Source organism: Physeter macrocephalus, chromosome 9, assembly GCF_002837175.3.
Source record: "Physeter macrocephalus isolate SW-GA chromosome 9, ASM283717v5, whole genome shotgun sequence".
Lineage (NCBI taxonomy): Eukaryota > Metazoa > Chordata > Mammalia > Artiodactyla > Physeteridae > Physeter > Physeter macrocephalus.
The window spans coordinates 96,278,416-96,295,612 of record NC_041222.1 but is presented as its reverse complement, the minus strand read 5'-3'; the positions used below and the strand labels follow the sequence as shown (position 1 = coordinate 96,295,612).

General features: G+C 51.1%; 1 protein-coding gene across 1 annotated transcript in view; it reads left to right on the top strand.

Annotated features, from left to right (window-relative positions):
• The first annotated feature begins 2,552 nt into the window (after positions 1-2,552).
• Positions 2,553-17,197, top strand: part of EBF2 (EBF transcription factor 2) — a 194,055-nt gene continuing 179,410 nt past the window's right edge. Inside the window, exons 1-6 of the mRNA XM_007127693.2 lie at positions 2,553-3,045; positions 5,514-5,670; positions 6,723-6,786; positions 7,061-7,116; positions 7,643-7,716; positions 13,876-13,944. Coding sequence (XP_007127755.1) covers positions 2,915-3,045; positions 5,514-5,670; positions 6,723-6,786; positions 7,061-7,116; positions 7,643-7,716; positions 13,876-13,944 — 551 coding nt within the window. The 5' untranslated portion in view covers positions 2,553-2,914. The remainder of the gene's footprint in view (positions 3,046-5,513; positions 5,671-6,722; positions 6,787-7,060; positions 7,117-7,642; positions 7,717-13,875; positions 13,945-17,197) is intronic.

Below are 17,197 nucleotides of genomic sequence, written 5' to 3'. Positions count from 1 at the left end.
GCAGTGGGTCTGGTCTGGGGCGGGCAGCAGGGACCCGGGAGAAAGAACCCATTCATTCGCTTCCTGAGGGGCACAAATTTGGGTAGCAGCGGTTGCGGGAGAGGAGAGCCAGTGTCCTCGACCCCGGGTCTGCCCTTTAACCCCAGCCAACACGGACCCGAGGGGAAGACGGTCCGGGCCAGGCCCGGGCCCACGGCTGCCTCGCGGGCCCTCGGGGCTGCGCCCCGTACCTCTCCCGGTAAGAGATGCTGCAGGTCAGAGGCCCCCTGAAAAAAAAAATCGCCGGGCTCCTCAACACGTCTTGAGGGGTTCACGGGCTGTTCAACATTCTCCGCCAAGGAGCCCATTGGCTCCGCCGGGCACAGCCCGAGGATGAGGATGGGGGTAGGTGGTTACTTGAGGTTCAGAGAGATTTACAAACAGAGTGGGGCCAGGGTAGAAGACTCCGGGCGGTTAGTTTTTGCAGGGACTGAAATTACCCGTAAAATCTGCATACAATAGAGAATTGCCTAGCTGAAACAAGGTAGTAACTTTCATCCTCCCAATTTTTCTCCCACCCTCCTTCCTCCTTCTTTGGACAACTCCTGTCTTACTTGGCTTTTACAACAGTCCCGTTCCATATTCTTATGCCCAGTTGCCCTTATGGCTCTCTCTACCCCTCTTGTCCAATGAGGCCAATCCAGAGCCCTGGAGTCGGGGTGCCACAGTCCACACAACCCAGAGGAGGGGACTTCACGGTCTCTACGCCCTCTACCCCCACCATCAACCACCCCAATCCCAGGATCCGGGTTTGTGTAAAGAGGGTCAGGGCACCCTCTCCTCCTCCCCATCGGTTTTCAAGAGAATCTCCGCAGTAAAGACATGCGCTTCCTGAGCGCTATCCGTCCCCGCAGTCAGGTCGCGGTTTGCCCCAGGGGTAGAGCGGAGGCGCGGATCCGTCCCTTTCTCAGGAGAGCGGCATTTCTGAAAGTGCGAGCTTCCTGTCCGCCCAGGCAAACGAGTTGCAAGGCGCTGTGTCCTCTAGCGGCAAACTCTCGCAGTTCATTTGTGAGCGCTCACCTACACACCTATGGGATCTGGTCGGGAGTCAATTCACACTCAAATTTGAGTCCTAAGTTGGGGGGGAAAGTCTCCTGAATGAAATCCAGGCTTTCGCCAAGGCCCTCTCGGTAATGAGGCCGGGAGGCTCGGGCACAGTCGCTCGAACTGCGGAACAGCTGATTTGTCTCCTCCACGGCAGATGGTCTTTGAGCACAGATTTGCATTCATTGTCTTCAAATCTGTTTTCGCGCTGGTGTTCTAGATTTCAGTAGCAGATCTATGCGCAGATCAGAATACAAAAGGAGAAGCCAGAAAATAACACCCAGCCAGGAGGAATTTTAATAGGCACTGCGAGCTGCCCGGCGTAGTTAAAAAGACGCCTAGAGTTTCAGCTGTTTAGCGGAGCTGCAGCCGTTTCCCGGCCATCATCAGCCCGCGGCCAGCACAGCGGCGACCGCGCGCCTTGGGCAAAGTTTCCTTGACTCCCCCGCTGCCTCCCAGCAGGTCCTCTGCTGGCTCCCCCGGGCTTCGAGAACTGGGCGGGGGTGGGGGTGGGGACGGGGGACAGGAGGGGGCTCCCGGGACAAGGCAGGGCAGCTCTAGCACTCAGCCTGCCACGATCTGTCAGCAACCTCTCATCTGCACGGGTGCAACTCCCGCTCGCGTCCGCCCGGGGGTATTTTTCTTAGCTCTTTGACCGTTTCCCCCGACACTCTGTTTATTTGAATAGCACTTGAGCCTTGTTCGTCCCCACCCCCGCCTTCATTCATATATCCTTGTCTCTCAACTTGTAAACCGCACACAAAACCTGAGTGTCACCAAGTAACTCCAGGAGACTTGGGAGAGCCGTCCAGGGAAACTGGGTTGCTCTCGGGAACGTTTGCACCAAACATAAGTACATGCGGTCACACTCCGCTTCTTCACAAACCTGCACTCAGAACCCAAGCCCCGGGAATGAATACGCCTCCCGCAGGCTACAAAAATCTGCATTTAGAGGCAGGATCCATGGAAGCCTCCCGCTCCCGCGACCAGACTGAGCCGGCGCGTACCAGCCGGCAGGGCCGGGCTACCCCGCTTCAGTGCAGGATTTGCGGGCCCTCATCTCACGCACGCACATGGGGTTCGGGCTAGGACCCAGGGCCCGCAGCTTTCTGTCCCCTTTCACCTCCCGGACTCCAGGCAACGCAGAGCGGGGCGCGCGCCGCCAGAGGACGTCGGCCGGGCCTGCCCAGCGCCGGCCAATCCCGAGCGTCCATGCAAATGAGGCTCCTTATCGGGCCGCGGCTCCGCCTTCCGCGGCCCGGGCCGTAGTAACCCATTCATGGGGCAGGCGAGCGGCTGTAGCCCGGCTCCGCAGCGCTCGCAGCCACCGCCTCCTCTCGGCTCCGGGTCTTCCCCTTCCTTTCACAACTGATCCTGTTGGGGATTTTTTTTTTTTTTTTTTCTAAATTGGAGCGGTGGGGAGGAGCAGGGAGGGGGGGTGGGGGACCAGGAGGAAGGGGAGAGATTAGGCAGCCATCAATCTCCTCCTGTTTCTCCCAGAACAGGTGATGCTTCAAAATTGTGATCACTTTCTGGAGGCAGCGCTGCCACTGGAAGGATGCGAGAGACCTAGGGCGGAGGGCCTGAGGCGGCAGATCTGAACTTAAGGAGGATATAACCCAAACTTTAACTACATCAGTCCGCATCTCACGCGTGGAAGCAAAGGACGGGTTATCTTTTTAAATTTTTTTGTCACGAGAGAGACTCAAACTTCGGCGCTTGATCCCTTTTCCTGGATTGCTTTGGAGGAGACGGTTTGGTGACAACGTTGGGAACAGTGAGGACAGCGTTGTAACTCATTTTTAAAGCGACAGTAGATCAGACTTTTTAAATGTTTGGGATCCAAGATACTTTAGGAAGAGGACCAGCTCTGAAAGAGAAATCGCTGGGCGCCGAGATGGATTCGGTCAGGTCCTGGGTCCGGAATGTCGGCGTGGTGGACGCCAATGTCGCTGCGCAGAGGTAACGAGACGGCCGCACAATATTACGCTCGCAATCTCTCGCTTGTTCGCTCCCCCGCTCTCACTGTCTTTCTCTCTGTGTGTGTGTCACCTCCCTCGCTGTTCTTGCTCGCGATCGCTCTCTCTCCCCCGCATCTGTTGCCCGGGCCCCGCGCGCTAGGGCTCGCCCTCCGGCAGGCAGGTCGCTGCAGTTAGGGGAACACTTACCCCGCAGCCAACACTCGAGTTTCTGAACTGCCTGGATGCCCCACTCCTTCCCCACAGACCACTCTTTGGGAGGAAAAATAACAAAGTAGTATCTGATGCCTCTTAGCTCAGCCCCTAGTTCTGCGAGACGGGCCCAGCCTGGAGCACAGCGTGAGGACCGGAGCCGGCAGCGGCGGCCGCTGGAGGAGAGCCGGCTTCCCGGCGACTCCCGGGTTTCGCCCAGCTGCTTACGAGCGCCTCTCCTCCCGCATCTTGCCGGCCGATTCTTGGAGGCCGAGAGCCCAAGGCCAGATGGCGGCTAGAGGAGCAGGAGAGGCCGGAGCGCCTGCCCGGGAAGGCAGAGCCGCCGGGTGCCCTGGGAGGGGGGCAGGCTGGAGGGTACGGGCGCAGAGAGCAAACAGTGGACTAGATGCACAGAGGCGGGGGTGAGGGCAGAGAAGAGACTGAAGAGAAAAGACGAAGGAGTAACAGTAGAAAGAGTCACGGAAGAAAGGAGACGCACCGCAAACGCAGGGGGTCACAAGCCTCTAGTTTTGCTGGTCCCTGAAGTTGACTTTGTTTGCGAGCATTCTCCTGCTGACGTAGTAAACGCCTTGTCTAGGCTGCCACCCCGTGAAGACCTTCTGCTTCCCCTCCCTCACCACCGCTATTGAGCTGAGGTTTGTGATCTCCACGACCTTGGCTGCGAGAGACAGCCCCCTTACCCCCAAGACTTCTACCCACCACTGACGCCTCTCTATCCACTCTCCTGGCCATCCCCCTCGCAGTCCCGACATCACGCGGAGAAATTACTCCTTTCCAGGCCAGGACTCTAGGTGTCCCGGGTAGAGCGAACCGGGCCGCCACCCTTGGAGGAGAGGAAGCAGAAGTCGCATCGCTCAGGAGACCGGGGCAGGCGGCGGCTCCCTCCCTCCTGCCCGAGCCCGGGGGGGCGCCTGTGTCCTTCAGCCGATGGCACGCCGTGGCGGCGGCTTTCCGCGGCCGTCTGGGGACTCGCTGGGCTGCAGGCTGAGGGAAACCAGGCAGCGCCGCAGACCGGTCTCCACGGCGCAGTTCCCTAGCCGAGCTCCTGAAAGACACCTCCCCTACTTTCCTCCTTTCCGAGATCAAGTAATTGTTAAAGTTGGAACAGGCTGTCCGTTGGGGGAGTCTAGTCAAAATTTTACACCCTTCAAAAGAGGGAAAGTGCTCGCGCCCTGGGGCAAGACGCCCCGCGACCCCAGCGCCCGGAGCAGCTCCATCTGCTTGTTCGCCTGGACCCCGAGTCTCCCGTTAAATGTGATCTGGCGGCCAGTTTGTTCCCGGCCGCGACAGGTCGGCAGGGAGGTGTGTGCACATACTCAACACGCTTCAGGGCGCCTGCCGGGTCCTCCAACACGGCTTTCGCCGTGAGCGCGTTTGGCCGGCGCCGCGCAGAGATGCGGCTAGAGCGGGGAGACTCTCGGCCCCAGGCGAGGACGCGCTCTGCCTCAACTTTTCGGCTTCTCCGAGCTCATTAGTTCTAGGGGCGGGGTCCTCAGTATTATGTCGTCCGCGGTGGTCCTCGATCGCTAGTACTGGCCGAGGGGGATTCTGCCCTGCCGCTGTCCCAGGCGCAACTTTTCGGAAGAGCGAGGGAAGCAGGAGGTGAGGCCTCTCCCTGTAGGACCGAGACTTGGCCTCTGGGCATCCCATCCGCCCCCAGGGGGTTCTCTCCCACCGTCTTTCCGAGATAGCTTGGGGGCTGGTGCGTTGTGGGCAGTAGTGCCAGGACAGGTCACTCCAATGAAGATGAAGGAAAAGGGTCACTTGTTCAAAAATAACGAGGCGCTTAGTCCCCTACCCCTCGGGCCCAGCTCCGAATCCTGACCCGGTCGGCGGAGGGAAGAGGAAGAAGATTGGGGCGGCACAACGACAAGACCTGGGCCGCCGTCTCGGGGGGGTGGGGGGACGCTCCGGGCTTCGGCCTGCAGTCGCGATCCCTTGGTCTCCACTAAAGTCCGGACATTGAGCTACTGGGCATGAGATGCCCGGAGGCTGGAACGGCTGGCGGTGGCCAAGTCCAGAGTCGTGGGCCCTGCTACCCGACCCCCGTGGCTACTGTGGCTCCTCTAAGGAGTCCCCGCTTCTTAATCCTAATAGAAAAAAGCCCCCGAGGGGTCCAGAAGCCTGGACCGGGACGTGGACCCTTGACCCTCTGCGATGTTGCGTGGGCGCGTTGGTAACTTCGTGTCTTTCTCTCCTTCCCCGTGTCTGGTGTCCCCCGTGTCTCTTCGTGCGCAGCGGAGTAGCCCTGTCCCGGGCCCACTTTGAGAAGCAGCCTCCTTCCAACTTGAGGAAATCCAACTTCTTTCACTTCGTCCTGGCGCTCTACGACAGGCAGGGGCAGCCGGTGGAGATAGAGCGCACCGCCTTCGTAGACTTTGTGGAGAACGACAAAGTAAGCGGAGGTCCCCCTCTTCCCCTCGCGGCCTAATAACTACCTCCTTGCAAAGCACTAAAGAGCCCATCTGTCACTCCCGACACTTTTCCGCTCACATCAGCAGGGATGATAAATCGAGGCTTCTCACCCCTAGCCCTTAAATCAGTCGATTTCCCCGCAGCTTCTCCCGCCGGCACTCTCCGCCCGCACCTCCCGCTGCAGCAGCGCTTGTGGCTCTGCCCACCCGGCTTCCGGATCATTAGCAGAGCCTGGGCACGGACTGACCGCGGAGCAAAGTCCTTCCAACTAGAGCATAGTTTAAACGTATACTCAAAGCCGCCGCTGCCCTTCTCCGGGTTATTATTATTATTATTGGCACCTGCCAGCGCGGCAGGGTGGGTTAGATAGGTACCAGGTGGAAACCCATAGCCCAGCCTTGCCCCTCCACCCCCAGCCTTCTCTTCCCCTCTGGTTCCCAAGGCAGTGCCTGCCCCGGCCCAGGCCCCGGTATGGGCGCTGGATTTTATCTCAAACGAAGCTGATGTGGGAGGAAAGGAAAGTCTCTTGCTCTCTCTCTGGGCCTCCGTCTCTTCAGCTGTACCATTCAAGCTTTGGAGCCAGCTCTTCCCAAGGTTCTTCTTGAACCCGGACCTGTGTCCCTGAGCTAGTGGCTCCTAGGCTGCGGTCCTGGTGGGACAGGGCCAAAGGCTGCTCTTCCAAGTGACAGGTCCCTTCACCTTTCTGCAGGACAGGCAGAACCCGATAGGTTGGCTGGGGCCTGTTTAAAGGCAGCCTGGACATAGTGTCCGGTGGCCCCAGCTCCGGGGTCGCGCTTCTGAGGGCACTTTTAAGGCGGAGGGACGGACGGTTGGAGAGGGTCAAGTGACCGCGAGCCTTGGAAAGTTTTGGAGCTTGGCCAGCGGCAGCTGCTCCTGTCCTGTGACCCGGACCTGGGCAGGGGGCTGTTCAAAGCTGCCCGGTGACTGGGAGAAAGGTAGTGGGAAGGGGGTTAGGAAGCCCCCTCGCTCTCCTTTTTGGGGGCTGGAAAGCAAGGGACTCTGTCTTTTCAGGAACAAGGCAACGAGAAGACCAACAATGGCACCCACTACAAGTTACAGCTCCTCTACAGCAACGGTGAGCGCCCTGAGTGCCCGCGGCGCCCGCTTGTTCCTCTTTTCAAGAAAGGCAGTTGACCTTGTCGCGGTCACCGGCAGGGCAGGCGGGCTCCAGACCTGGGGAGAGCAGGGCTGCGGGAGGCTCGCTCAGGGCCGGGGCGGGGGGCGGGCGATTGGTTGCCCCCAGGACGGCTCCGCCTGCGCTCGGGCCCGGGCCCCACGGCGGGACAGGTTTGGGATGCCCGGGCGGGGCTCCGCGGCCCTCACCTCGCGCCCTCCTGCCTCCCCGGCAGGTGTCCGCACGGAGCAGGACCTGTACGTAAGGCTCATCGACTCGGTCACCAAGCAGGTGAGCCCGGCTGTCCACTCGGTTCCTCCTCTCGCGGGGGTGGGGGGTGGGGCCCTCCGTCCCGCCCCTCCCCCCTCTGGCCTGTCTCTGCCCTCCCCCCTACCCTCCGCGATTTCCTGGGTCAGTCTTCACAGCCCCTCCACAGAAACCCACACTTTGTCTGCTCCGGAAAAATAAATGTTCCCTCTCACTCCCCCATTGTCCTGTCTTTCTGGCTGGGGAGACGCTGGAGATGGGAGTAGGCGAGCAAAGGGATGAAGAGGGGAAACAATTATTGGGAGATTCGGTCCCCCCCACAAACATTCCCTTTTGCAAGAAATACGTCCTCACCAGGGCAAACTTTTCTCTTACTCTTTCGCTCGAGTTAACCAGGCCACACAGCTCAGGTTCTGTGCTGCCAGCGGGCGCTCCCGAGGAAGTAGCGGGCAGAGAGAGGAACCCCGATTTTGTGCTCGCTCTTAAGTCCCCTTTTCTTTGTCCCTCCACTCCCTCGTATCTCCCCACCCTGCCCCCGCCCCCTTCGCAGCCCATAGCTTACGAGGGACAAAATAAGAATCCGGAAATGTGCCGAGTTCTCCTGACACACGAAGTGATGTGCAGGTAAGAGCCGTGTTTTCCTGCAGGCTTTGCCGGAGCGCGGGGCAGGTGAGCCGCGCCCGGCGCGCTGGCTCGCGTGCGTCTCGGGCGCCGACCTTCGCGAGCGCTGGCGCGCGGAGAGGGCGTCGCCGCCCGGGCTTGCCTCCTTAAAAGACAGATTCTAAGAGCAGATCGGTTGGGAGTCGAAAAGGAAACCCAGAACCACTCAGGATTCCACCCCCAGGCGTCTCAGGAGTTTCCTGTGCTCCGTGGAAGGTCGGCGGCCGCGCGGGGAGGGAGGGGCTGGGCAGCCGCGGGTCAAGTTTGGGATCGGGGGCTTTCCCTGAGTCGGTCGCCGTCCAAGGCCTGCCGGTCCGACCCGCTAGGGGTGGATGCCCAGGAGGGGCCACTTGTGGAGTTACCGAGTCAAGGTCGTGGAACGACTGGCAGTCTGGGCGGGCGACCACCGCAGGGGATGGAACGGCCCGCTTTGGGGGCGCTACCCCTTGCCCCGCAGCTGAGGCAGATCTGTCTGTGATGCAGAAGCGTTTTCTTCCTCCAGGGAAGTTGCTTTTCCTAGATTTCCCGAGCCACGGGAGTTTCTTAGGTCAGGAGGAACTACCGGCTAGAAAGACCAGTCGGGTTCACCACCTGTGGATGGGAGGAAGTGGGGGAGAGGATCCCAACCGGGGAGGTACGAGGTCTGGAGCAACAGCTGTATTCTGAGGGCCAAGTTGTGAAAGGTGCAGTCTAAGTCGAATTCCTACACCTTTTCCCATCTTCTCTTCTGAGACCAGTCCATTTCGAGTCCTTTCTTCTGCTGGACCAGAAGAAAATTAAAAAAAAAAAATTAACCCGTACATTTATTCATTCTTTCAATAAATGTTTATTGAGTGTCTAATATGTGCTGGTTATGGGGGAATCCCACAGCAAAGGAGAAAAGCTATAGAAAGGAAACTCTGGGAAGAGGTGGTTATTTTATTATAAAAATTTAAATGCTTTTCCATGCACATTTTTCTTCCTCCAAAATCTCTGATTGGGGAGAAAGCCTCAATTCTTCCTTACTCCACTGTTGCTTCAGTGAATGTCTTCCAACTCCAGACTTTGGGTAATTGCAGGCAGTCTGATTTAGTTTGGACTGCTTTATGGGCAGCTCCCGGCAGCCCTGTCTCCCTCCCCACGCAGTCAGGAAGAAACCATAACAATCAGACATGTTTGTTTTGGTTTTGACCAAGTATTAGAAAAACAAACTTTGCCAACTGCAAAGTTCAGCTCTGCCAGTGGCCTCAGCTGAGGGGACTCAAGGCTTCCTCTCCTGAGTAGCTGGGTGAGGTGTGGGACAATGGGGTAAGCAGATAGCTACTCCGTTATCCCAGGGCCCCTTGATAGGTACATTCAGAAAGAAAATACAATTCCAAGATGAACTTGCATGTAGTACCTAGATTAAATAGAACACTTTTATTTGGTTGGCTAAGTGAAAGGCAGGTTTTTTTTTTTTTTTTAATTCTTCTTTCTACTTTTAAATGTCTTTGTTTGGAGAGATTATCTTCTTAAAAGGAAAGAAAACAAAACCTAAATCTGGCCCATTGTCTGAAGAATTATACCTATCACTTTCAATAATACTTGCATGCCCTATCCAGCTGTAGTTAAGGCTGACATTTTTATTTTTTAAGCCCAATCAAATCCTCCTCATTTTATGCTGTTTAAGTAGCAGCATCAATTTTTAAAGCCTTTAGTTTAGTCTGCATTAGTAACACAATATAAAAATTTAATGTACTGTAACTTTTCTGCATTTGAGACCTGGGAAGGCGCTCTGCTGTTTTCTTCCCAAACTAGAATTTAAAACAAATATTAACTGTGGGTAAATAAATGATCCATGGGATGGGTACTGTGTCTGCAGTGTGTGTGTGTGTGTGTGTGTGTGTGTGTGTGTGTGTGTGTGTGTGTGTGTGCGCGCGCGCGTGTGTGTGTGTTTTGGGGGATGAGCTGGGCAAATGAGATGGCAAATATTGGATGCAGCTAAAAGGGAAGTTCCCATTCAATCTGTCAGTCAGAGCTGGTTGACTTTTTTCAGGGAAAAAAGTTCCTTCTCTCACATTTTAAGAGTCAGTTATCACAGTCAGTGATTAAGGGATGAATCAGATGCCCTGTTTCTCAGTGGGTACGGCACACACTTAGTCTCATTTGCATGGTGTTCTTGGGCATACCTGGGAATTTTCCTGAATGGTTTTGTGTTCTGTAATCTAGTTAAAAAAAAAAAAAAGCTCATAAACTGGTGTTTAGCTTTGAGGCGGCAACAAAATAAATCTCTTTTAGGTATAACTTTTCTCTCCCTTCCCCAATTGTCTCCTCTCCCCTCTTCCCTGCTTTAGTTCATTTTGCCAATTATTAGCAAGAAGTCTAGTTGTTATGTCGCTGCCAGCCACCCCTGTGCCCTCAATGCTCAGAGGGTTAAAAGATATTATAATTTGAACAGAAGTCGTCTCAAGGCCTACAGCTGGCTAATAACAGAGTTGTATTGAGCGTGAGCAAACCCCACAGCTGTGACTTTTCGCCACAAGGCGCAGGCTAGACGGGGCCCTAATCAGATGGGCCAGCCGGGCAGTGAGGCCAGTGTCTTTATCGGCCAGATGGTGTGAATTTAGACACTTTTGTTATGCAATCGCAGGGAGGAGTTGGGGAGAAGAAAACAAAACAAAAGCCACCATGCTGTGCGCTTATTTGAGTTTGAAATTAGAGACAGATTTTTGAAAGTTGAGGGTTGAATTTTAAAAACGATTTTGGAGGGGAAAGGGCACAGTGGCTGGTCTCGAGCAGGAGTTTGGCTGACTGGACACCCTGTTGTCCAGGGCTGGGGCTTTTTTCCTTTGCATAGCCCCCATCTTGATCCCTTTCTGAAAAAATGCAGGTAAGATTCAGGATTGGGAGAAAATTTCTCATATTTCCCACCACCCATCCCCAGCTGGTTTGCTTTTTTTCTCTTTCCCTCTCCAAAGACCACCACGAGGAGACAGGGAGGGTGGAAGAGGCCTGTAAGCAAACTGAGAGTATTTCAGGTAAAAGGTTCTCCAAATAAGGACCAGAATAAAATATGCCAAAGCAAGCCAAACAAGGAGCCGAGAAAGAGCCTTCATTTTCATTCATTAGGAAAAAAAGAGTACTTCGGAGCCTCCCCGTGGTTGTCAGGGACACAACCTTAACCTAGTGCCCAATTCAGTTGCCTCTTCTCTTTGTTTGTTTCCCATCTTTTCCTATTTTTTAGTCTTGTTCAGTTTTTAAAAATACTTTCAGACTTGGAGAATGGCTTGTTAGAAAATAACCCTAAAAAGCCTTTTCATGAAAGTAGCTGAACCTGAAGTTGGTCACTCAGGCCTTGTCTCTATAGCAAAGGAAGGGAGATTTGAGCTTATTATCTGAGTAATTCAGGGACCCGGTTCTTCATGTCAGCTCCCCGCATCCTGATCCCAGAGCGATTGTTTGGGGAATGTGGGTTCATGAATGTTTTCTGCTCTCCATTTCCCTTTGCTTATGTTACTATTGCTGGCTTGAGGACGGAATGTCATTTAAGAAATGAAATAAAGAATAACTAGGACATCTTGATGAGACCTTTTCTTTTTAAAATAGAAAGAAAGAAAGAAAAAAAGAATTAGCTTTGGCTAACCAAGAGAAATTTTACGAAGGGCTCAGATGGGGTGAATACAGTCCACTCCTATAATTTTTATTCCTTCACTATTATAGTCCGACAGCCAAGTGTCTGCTACATCTTTTCTGGGTGTTAAAGTTAGAGATTATACTTAAATATGTTACTGTTGGAAAATGGAAGATTGGGTCCTAAAGTTTCACTGCATTTTTCTTGGAGTATCATTTCCTTCCCTGAGCTGATTCCCCACATTGTATTACACTGGCACCAGGCTTACATTTTTATCTGTTTTTCTTTTCCTCCAGAGAAAGTCCCCATGGAAAGCAGCTGAATTCAGCTGAGCAATTTTGCAAACTTACTCGGCCTCCTTAGAATCATTCCTTCTCAAGCTAAATAGATTGGCACATCCTGAGACTGTTCTCTTGTAATTAAATTGTACTTAGAATCGCACACAGATTTGGGTTAGGTTGACATGCTGGTGATGTCAAAGAGGAGTCTAGTTAGAAGGTCTTCAGATAACTAGCATGTATAGGGCTTTTTGAAATTGTCTTGCTAAGAAAAAGGGTTTGCCTGAGTTGCAAAGGTATTATTCTGCTGACTTAAGCAATAGAAACAGGAGAGGCGGGGAGACAGGGATGGTGGAGGCAGGAGCAACGGGTGGGGTAGGGAGTTGGGAAGAGAGACAAAGGTTCTGGGAGAGCAGCCGGTCAGAATTTTTATTGGTGTTAATCTTGAGATGGAAATTTTAAAAGTTAAGACCTAATATAATTTCAAAGGCAAACTATTATTTCCACGTCCCAGTGGCAAACTCTGGTATTTAAAAAACTTGAGACAATTTTTCTTTTACTTCTTACTAATTTGATTAAATTTCTTACAACCTCATTGTGCCCATTGGCTGAAAGTTTTTTTTTTTAGCATCTCTCAAGTATTTTTAACTTTTTGAGAATGGTAGAATTGTTCACTGAATAATCCACACATCCCTGCATGAGAGAGATGGACTTAAAATTTTTAAAAAATATCTGTCTGTTTGTTGGTAATTCTGTAGAGGATCAGAGAGGGCAAGTGCACTGCGCAGAACCAGAAAGCAAATCTAAGACTGAGATGGTGTTAGGCCTTTGGGTCCCTGCTGCCACAGTGACTTCGTCTTTTCCTTAATCTGTCACCACTTTCGAATCGAAGGATGCTCAGGGAATCTCATAGCCTGTGCCCTTCTCAAACCTAAAAGAGACTCTGGAGATAATCTAGTCCAACACTTTAATTTTATAGATAAGCAAGGCAAATCCCAGAGGGGCGAAAGAGATTTGACTAAATCCATGCTACTGGTTAAGTGACAAAGTTGGGTTAGACGCCAGAGCCCCGATTCCCACTTTGTGCTGCATCGATATTAAACTCTACAGAAACTATCACGGGGAGGGCAACACTTACATAAATTTGGTTATTGCTAACATTTATGACACATATTCTCCAACTGGTGTGGATGATAATGCTTTTCTTATAAGCCATGTCAAGGCTACATCCTTCACCAGCTCCTATTGATGGTGGACCACATGCTTGGATGAGCCGAGAGGCGTTTAGAAATCTGTGGTCCTGACAAGCAGCAGACAGACAACACAGTGATGTGATTTTCCAGTGCTTCCAGCCACCCAGCCTCTCTTGCCCTTTTCATATTTGTTTAGGTCTTTCACACAGGTACCTTTGGAGGGGAGTGTTTTGTTCTCTTTAGGTCCTACGGAGTCCTTCCCATCTGTTGTATTTGCTCTAGGGCCCCTTCTTTCTCTCTTCCTCTCAGATGATTCCGTAAGCATTTCGTGGGTATCTACCTGAAACCCAGCACTTTGCCGGTGGAAGTCTTGGGACGCAGAGTCTGCAGGATGGGGCTTACATGCCGAGTCCCGTTTCTGTTCTGGACTTGTTGAAAATTATTGGAGATATAATTTTACAGCTCCCTGCCTCATTTTTTCCCCAATTTGACAAGGCACACCATAGTTGCTGTCTTCTTTCTTCATCTTTAGAAAATAATGGAAATGAATGAATGAATAAATGGTTACAAAGTACCCTGAGTTCTCCGAAGAAAGATGTTATATAACTAAGGTTTATAGTAATCCAGGCAGCTACTTGGGGTCTTTTTCATACATTTTCCTTTCCCCTCTTCCTTCAAGTATTTGTTAAGACACAAAGATCTAAAAATATATGATAATAAATACAATAATAAAATCATTCATCACGGAGCTGGAGGTGATGTTCTAGATCTTAAAATCCAATTGTCCATCATTCAAATTATAAATATAGCTCTCAGAAAAGTTGTGATTTGCTGAGAATGACCCAGTTTATAAGTCATAGAGGGAGAATTTGAATGAAGAGTCTGGGTTTCAAGTGTAGTGTTGCTTTTGAACATGGCCATAAATTCATGCTCAAGCAGCTGATAGTTGAGCAGCTACCTAGGACGTACCCGTTTTTGTGAATGTTCTTACATTGTATGCTCATTGTATTTTCTTGATTTTAACGCATTTCTCTTACTCTTTTGGCTCCTTCCCAACCTACAGTCGATGTTGCGAAAAGAAAAGTTGTGGCAACCGAAATGAGACTCCTTCAGACCCTGTCATCATCGACAGGTAGGGGGAAAAAGTGATTTAAAAAAAACTATTTCTGGCTTCTTTCCTTTAGAATCTCAACTCTGAGTGTGGATCACTGGGCTTTGCCATAAGGTTGGTTTCATTTTATCTTCAAGGCTCGGAGCTGGTCCAACATGTGTTTTCTTGTTTTGGTTGGCCTGTCTTGGGAGAAGTCAGAACCTTCCTTTTTGAACATATGTCTCTAAATCTATGATGGGATTATTTTCCAGGTGCACTGACTTCAGCCTAATAAGGCGTGTGTGGATGGTAAAAGATGGTAAAGGATGACATCTCTCCCATCTGGCAGGATAGGGTCTCGATCAGTTTCCTAGAAGAGGCAGTATATCCCAAGTTACGCAGTAACTTTCTTATCATTCTCCGTGATTGTGCTGTTGGGCTTCAAGACTGTCAAATTAGATTGTGGTTTAGAGGATGATGACAAGCTCTCTGTTGCACTGAGGGAGATTCCTTTCTACCATAGAGGGTTGCATTCTGGGTTCTATGTTTTGTTCAGAGTGGGAAAGATTCTTTGGGACAAGATGCTAATTCATTGAAATGTGATTTCGGCATCCTCAGCTGTATGTTTTTGTGATTGGAAACAGAACTTACAAACCAATGAAGGAATACCAATTTAACTTCCAGCAATCATGTAATTTTTAAGAAATCCCATATTCCCACCCCTAATTTTTTTCTCTTTCGTTAAAAAACGGAATAATTCCCTCTTGCTTCTTTCTCTGGGTTTTTGTGTTTCTAGACAGGTCCTGAAATGGATTGGAGAGACCACAGTCTCCAAAGTTGTTATTCCAATAGTCCAACGAATTCTCAGTTGGGAGAATAGAACCTCTGGCATTCTTCCCAGAAAGCCAGCTTGCTTTCTTCGTGGAAAGTATAGCATAGCCCTAGGAATGAGGAGGCTGGAATTCTGATCCTGTCCTAGCTTCTGACCTTGGACAAAGCACTCAACATCTCTGTTCAATAGTATCGTGAGGAGTTCAGTTCTTTTGAGGATGAGCTCCCTGTTCTCCTTTCTTGGTGCCCTGTAGTAAATGCGATACTTTCCCTCACCACATCCCCGGGTCAGTAAATTGGCTTTGCAGGGAGGCCGGCAGATCCAAGTTCGATTCGGTAATGTTACGACTTTTTTTCTTAATTTAAAATTTTATATAGGCAAATATATACTTTGTAGTTTCTACGGCATGCTGATAAAGATAATTTGTATATCGGGACTGGGATGTTATGACTTATGATGTGAATTATAATAAGGAATATGTATTTGGGCTTTGTCCTGTTTTTTACGACTGAGCTTCTAAAACCCTTGGAATTTCCTAAGAGAGAACGGTGTTTTGCTATGTTCACGAGGCAACTTTTGGAATGCCTTTATGTTGCCTAAGGATAGGGCTGGTTGCCAAGGGAGATAACCCTGTGTGTTTGTAGGGTTGGAACTTTCTCTTCCACCCTTGGACCTTCTAGGAGGGGAGAGGGGACCAATGGCAAAAGATTTAGTCAATCACGCCTGTGTAATGAAGTACTATAATAAAAATCCAGGACAGTGTTTGGAAAGCTTCCAGGTTGGTGGAGATGTGGGGAGAGGGTGGTGCTGGCAGAAGGCATGGGCACCCCATACCCTTTCTCCGTCCCTTGCGTTATGCATTTCCTTTATCTGTTTTTTCCTGGTTTATATAATAAACCGGCAATCTAGTAAGTAAAACGTTTCTCTGAGTTCTGTGCGCTGCTCTAGCAAATTAATTGAACCCAATTTTTTTTTTTTTTTTTTGGCTGCACCGTGCAGCTTGTGGGATCTTGGTTCCCCGACCAGGGAGCGAACCCGTGCCCCCCCCACCCCGGCGGTGGAAGCGCGGAGCCCTAGCCACTGGATCGCCAAGGAATTCCCAGAAACTTCTGATTGATAATAGCCAGTCAGTCAGAAGTATCAGTGACAACCTGGACTTGAGATTGGCATCCTAGGTTAGAGGGGATCACTGGAACTTCTAATTTGTAGTCAGTCAAAAGCGCAGGTAATTTGAGTTTGCAATTGGTGTCTGAAGGACAGGGGTGGGCAGTAGTCCTGGAGAACTGAGCTCTTAACCTGTGGAATCTGATGCTGTCTCCAGGTAGATAGTGTCATAATTGAATTGAATTGTAGGACACGCAGCTGGTGTCCTAAGCATTGTTTGGTGGTGTGTATGTGTGTGTTTTGGGGGGAGAACCTACCCCAGCAGTGGAAATGGGTCTAGGACCTAATTTAGGGACCCAAGAAATAGAGGATGGTCCACATCACAAAACTTCACTTTTCAGCCCACACTTAAACAGGAAATGCCCCACTGTCCAAGAAACCTAATACACACCAGCCACCACCCTCCCACTCAGCTTTAGCTTACCTAACCTGAGAAAATAGGACCTGCCAGCCTTACGAGGAAACCCTTGACCTCCCAGCCAATCACACATGCCCTGTTTCCAAGTTGCTACTTCTAACACTCACTCCTGCCTAGACCTCACTGGAAAAGAGGGCTCCATTGCTCCGAAGGCACTGTATCCTCCAGTTCATGGTTTGTTTTCCTTTGAGTAAAGGATATCAAACTGGTTACTAAACTGTTTTATTTTTGTTATTTGACAATGCTTAGACTTTTCCCTCTACCAGAGTATAAGTACATTCACTCACTTTACCCCCTTACGCCCAAGGTGGGGAGAGTGAGTTGACAAGGGAAATCGAGTAGACTCACCATCCTTAGTTATAAGGGCCCCTTTGGGATGCTGGTGATACATTTACAGTCTTTAATCTGCCCTATTGGAGTTCCCTGGCGGTCCAGTGGTTGGGACTCTGCGTTCTCACTGCCGTGGCCTGGGCTCGGTCCCTGCCGTCCCTTGTGTTATGCATTTCCTTTATCTGTTTTTTTCTGGTTTATATAATAAACCGGCAATCTAGTAAGTAAAACGTTTCTCTGAGTTCTGTGAGCTGCTCTAGCAAATTAATTGAACCTGAGGAGCGGGTTGTGGAACCTTTTTTTTTTTTTTTTTGGCTGCACCGTGCAGCTTGTGGGATCTTGGTTCCCCGACCAGGGAGCGAACCCGTGCCCCCCCAACCCCGGCGGTGGAAGCGCGGAGCCCTAGCCACTGGATCGCCAAGGAATTCCCAGAAACTTCTGATTGATAATAGCCAGTCAGTCAGAAGTATCAGTGACAACCTGGACTTGAGATTGGCATCCTAGGTTAGAGGGGATCACTGGAACTTCTAATTTGTAGTCAGTCAAAAGCG